The sequence below is a fragment of the Pundamilia nyererei genome, unplaced genomic scaffold (assembly GCF_000239375.1).
Source record: "Pundamilia nyererei isolate P.nyererei 1_Seehausen unplaced genomic scaffold, PunNye1.0 scaffold00046, whole genome shotgun sequence".
NCBI classification, from domain to species: domain Eukaryota; kingdom Metazoa; phylum Chordata; class Actinopteri; order Cichliformes; family Cichlidae; genus Pundamilia; species Pundamilia nyererei.
Window position 1 is genome coordinate 1 of NW_005187447.1, and position 5,359 is coordinate 5,359.

At 38.6% G+C, this 5,359-nt stretch overlaps 1 protein-coding gene across 1 annotated transcript; it reads left to right on the top strand.

Moving 5' to 3' along the window:
* Positions 1-5: 5 nt before the first annotated feature.
* On the top strand, positions 6-3,751 carry LOC102207510 (cytochrome P450 2J2-like; the record flags this gene model as incomplete). Its single annotated transcript, XM_005732422.1, has 9 exons — positions 6-146; positions 602-764; positions 1,225-1,374; positions 1,481-1,641; positions 1,722-1,898; positions 2,220-2,361; positions 2,825-3,012; positions 3,117-3,258; positions 3,347-3,751. Coding segments are annotated over 9 exons (1,440 nt in total), but the record flags the coding sequence as incomplete, so codon positions are not given.
* Between the last annotated feature and the right edge of the window lie 1,608 nt (positions 3,752-5,359).

Genomic DNA, 5,359 nt, shown 5'->3' on the forward strand with positions numbered 1-5,359 from the left:
CTAGTTGGTTTTTGCTCAGTTTTGTATTGTTAATTTTAAGTGATGTAATACGAAACCGGAGGCCTCGCAACTTTCCACCAGGACCCTGGGCTGTGCCTCTGCTAGGAAATGTCTTCACTGGAGTAGACTACAAAACAATGCATGAGGTGAGGAGGAGAAGATCCTTACAGTGCAATTTAGTTTACATACAGTAGGCTGGCAAATATAATGTGCACGATGAATAACAACAGATAATAACAAGACTTCAACTTTAACCTCCTAGGACCTGGCATCCATATATGTGGACTTCACATTTTGGGTTATTTAGACCAAAATACTCAATTTTGCTCTCCAAGGGCCTGAGATCCACTTACAAGGACATTATACTGCTACTGTTCTATCGAAATTTTAAACAAATATCCTTATATGTGGCTCTCATTTTTCTTAGAAACAAAAATCAGGTAAAAAAAAAAAATCTGGTAATTCTTTGTTTTTACATTCATCTGGTCCCATTCAGCCCAAATATCAAAGAGAAATTAAAAATGCATGCCGTGGAAGAGTTCGGGTCTTCTAAAGGAATACCAAATGTGAAACATTTCTCTTGATTTATTTCTAAATGCAGCTGGCTCAGAAGTACGGCCCCGTGTTCAGTTTGAGGAGGGGCAGTGAGAGGATGGTGTTTGTTGCAGGATATAAAATGGTCAAAGAGGCTCTTGTCAGCCACCTGGACAGCTTTGTTGATCGACCAATCGTCCCTCTTTTCCATGTTATATTCAAGGGCATAGGTGAGTAGTTAAAACACGTGCACGAAAGCATGTGCTATCACATATATTTTTGGGTGTACCAACCTCCTTCCCCAAGTCTTAAACTGTATTAAATTTTTGCCTTTTGGAAATGACAAGCACCAATATATCATTGTCATAGCATTAAATGAGAAGTCCTGTGGTGAAATGCAACTAGTAAGTCAAATTTTACCTACTTTCTAGAAACTTTAGGTACATATTTTAATGTGTTCTCCATTAGACACATTACACACAGCAAGAACACCTTGGGTTGATTCACTGCAGTGAATTTGGTAGTTGATGATTTTCTTTGTGAAGTGTGCATGTTCTCCCTGTATCTGCATGGGCTTTATTAGCTCCCATGTTTCCTCTCACAGTCCAAAAACATTTTACCCTGTGCCCTACAAGATGTACATTAATGCAGAGACTTCCTTGTTATTAATTCAATATAATATTCTAATAGGTATAGCGCTGAGCAACGGTTACCTGTGGAAGAAGCAGAGGAAGTTTGCCAACACTCACCTGCGTTACTTTGGAGAAGGCCAAAAGTCACTGGAGAAGTGCATTGAAGTGGAGTGCAGTTTCCTTTGTGAAGCTTTCAAGGAGGAGCAAGGCAAGTAGGCTGCAGGAATTCACATGACTCAAGTGATTGCTCTGCACTGAAATCATTTTTGTAGCAGGATTTCTCTTGACTTGAGTATAATTTGACATCTTCACAGGTAGACCATTCAACCCCCACTACATCGTAACAAATGCAGTGGGTAACATCATCTCCTCTGTGGTCTTCGGACATCGCTTTGAATACACTGATCCAAGCTTTCGCAAAATTCTGGAGCTGGACAATGATGCCGTTGTGCTTGCTGGTTCAGCTCAGACGCAGGTACTCGTTGTTTAAACTACCATGTGATGATCATTTGCGATGTTGTTGGTCTTTTACTAAGAGTTTACCATCCTCACCAGCTGTATGATGCCTTTCCTGGCTTGATGAAGTACCTGCCAGGACCTCACCAGACTGTCCATGCCAACTACAGGGAGATTGTGGCTTTCTTGAACAGAGAAATTGAAAAGCACCAGGAAGAGTGGAACCCAGATGACCCTCGTGATTTCATTGATGCATATCTGTCAGAGATGGAGAAGGTAACACAAAAACATTTCTAGTGAAGCATATGAATACTATTCTGTTAGATTTTAAAAAATTAATTGAAACAATAAGCATGTGTTCATGTAAACCATGACAATTGTCTATACTGGCCACTAATAGGTCACATTTGTAATGTGCCAGAACTGTGTTTAGATTCAAAAGAAGTCCTTCAAAAGTTTCTGAGACTTCAGCCACCCAAATGAATCAGTTAATCAAAAATCACAATCCTTATGATAATGAGATTAACTGGTAATAAAGTAAATTGCCTAAATGAACCGAGTACTGTCGATAATGTCTGTATTTTTCTGTTACATTAGAAAAAAGAGGATCCTCATGCTGGCTTTAATATTGAAACGCTTCTGGTTTGTACCCTTGATCTGATTGAGGCTGGGACAGAGACAGCTTCCACCACTCTACGCTGGGCTCTAGTATTTATGATGAACTACCCAGAAATACAGGGTTGGTAACTTATTACTCTATCCCCCTTTCTCACATCCCAGATTGCATATCTTCAATCCCTGCTTTCAACTCTCCTTTATCATCGCATGAAGAAAAAGTGAAGGTCAAAAAGCTTGAGAATCTTAAACAGCTGAAAGCAAATAAAGGATGGTTTCCTCCTCCAAGAAGAATTTGTGGGTTAAATTCTAGGTGGGCCACTTTCATAATGGATACGCCTTTGCATCCTTGACTGTAACTCCAAAGGAGAGAACTCCCTTTTTTCTGTCTGTCAAATGCATTTTAAGAATTGTAAACCATTGGTGTATTGTCATGAGATTTTAGGTCACAAGCAGGATGAGGGGGGACAGATGGGCAGGCACAAACAAGAAAAATGAGAACAGCCTGAAGAATATAGATTTTAGACCAGTCTGACTATGATGGTTATTAAGTTGTCTGTTTTAGTCGTTACTGTTTCCCCTTTCAGAAAAAGTCCAGGCAGAGCTAGACAGAGTAGTCGGACAGTCTCGCCTGCCCACCTTGGCCGACAGACCCAACCTACCCTACACTGATGCTGTTATCCACGAGACCCAGAGGTTTGGAAATATTGTTCCATTGGGATTCCCAAAAATGGCCAGTAAAGATTCTACACTGGGTGAATACTTCATTCCTAAAGTAAGGGATTATTTACCAGACTGAGCCAGAAATTAACATTCATTTCATATGTCTTTCAATTATTTATAAATAGCTAATAACAACATCTGATAACACTATTTCAGGGCACAGCTATTACCACGATACTTTCATCTGTGCTGTTTGATAAGAATGAGTGGGCGACTCCAGATGTCTTCAATCCTGAACATTTCCTGGACTCAGAGGGCAAATTTCGAAGAAGAGATGCCTTCTTGCCATTTTCAGCAGGTAATTTTATAGCGTGTAATTAGGTTAAGATTAAGAGTACATTTGATAGCAAAATGAACAGCAGGATAAATACTTCTGTTTCCCACAGGTAAACGTGTGTGTATCGGTGAGCCCCTGGCCAAAATGCAGCTCTTCCTTTTCTTTGCATCTCTGCTCCAACGCTTCACTTTGACTCCTGTTCCTGGAGAAATGCCCAGCTTGGAGGGTGTGATGGGCTTCACCTACTCTCCCGAGGAGTTCAGGATGCTGGCAGTGCCTCGCTGAGGTCATGCCATGCAAACACAAAGATGAATAAACTGAAACTCCACAAGCTTTATGGGATCACCAAATCACAGCATACAGAAAAAGCATACTAGAAACACAGAAAATATACTCTGTAAAACATTTTACGAACATTTCACATAGTAAGACACAATGTGCATGTCACAGTGCTAACTGTTGTTGTACTTTTATTTCTTGTCTTTTACTGTGAAGCACTTTGAGTTTTTTCTGTGAAAAGTGCTATATAAAACAATAAAGTTTGCTTACATAATACATAATAATGGTTAGACAACCTTGAAAAAATAATGTGCATGCATTATAGCAACTGACTGAAAATTAGGTGCCACATGATGCCATAAGCTAATAGTAACTTTATCTATAATAAGGCAAATTCTTTAAATATATGTTGTATTGAAATTAAATTAACAAAAAGAAAATTTGATGACATGTGGATAAAACTGCCCTTTTTATCTATTTTTATCTATTAGACTTTACAATTCTTTGCCAATCAAACTGTTCTGTGAACTTTGCATCTTTTTACAACTATTAGAAATGCAATTTCCTTTCATGATAAAACAAATTTCTCTGGACTGCAAAAGCTTACATGTTACCTATCAACAGATAGATAAGTGATTGTGTAATACTGAATACAAATCTAGTATAAGAATTCACAGCAGAATTAATTCTAAAAATGGCTGCCAGAATCAATTTACTGAGCAAATTTAAAATGAGCCTTATTCCTTTAAATGTAAAATTATTTTCTGTTACAAATACATCACAGCGTGTCTTTGGGTCATGACTAAATAACTCTTACAGGCTTTAGGAGAAAATAGTGACAAGACACCATAAAATGAAACACTTTAAACATACTGAAATGCTTTGAGTGCTCAGTAAGATTAGAAAGGTGTTCTATAAATGCTTTTCAATATCCAGTTAAACTTCATGCCCAAACTGCTTTGGACCTTGAGTTCCCTGTTTGCACAGTTGAACTGGGTGAGAGTTAAAGGAGTTGTTTTGCTCTGGTTGAAAAGGAAAAAATATGAGTTGGTGTGGTGAGCTTTAAAAACTTATATAAATCAGTTTCTTTCATTTCTTTCATATTGTTGAAGAGTCTTTCTTGGGCGGGCAAAGCAGCTTCCCTCTGGGTCTGTATTTCTTAGCTACATCCGACAGAAGGGTTCCTTGTGGCATACACTGTGGCTCCCTGTAAGAGGGATACAGATGCAGTGAAGGAAGAACACTTGGAGGCAGGAATTATCTTCACCTGATGTCCAATTTATTCACAAATGCTTATAACTATGGCGTTATTTTTGTGCATCTGCAAATGGCTTTTACATGCGCTCAAAATTTCTTTACTTGCACTGAGAATAATGGCACAAAAATAACGCCATATATAACAAAGCCGCTTAGACTGATGGTATGTACCACAAAAGAAAAGGAAAATGTTAAGTTGAAATATTAAATGTTTGACATTTTTATGTTTACCATTTGTACATAGTTTTAAAGTATTCTTTCTGTCCTCCCCTCCCCAGATCCTTACGATTCTGGGAGGGGGGGTGATAGTGTTTTTATCACAGGAACACCCTTGTTTGATGTTGGCAAACTTCCTCCCCTTTGTATGGCTTCACTGTGTTATCTAGGGTGAACCATCTAGGGTGTGGGGGAGACTACCCTCTTTATGACCAAGGATGTTCCTGCTGTGCTTTTATGTTATATAACCCTTTGATCACACAATAAACAATAGTTTACAACACATACCTTCCCCATTGTCTATCCTGTAAAATAGTCAGATTCTATTCATATTAATGTACAGAATTCACCTGCTTGCTGCTACTACTGC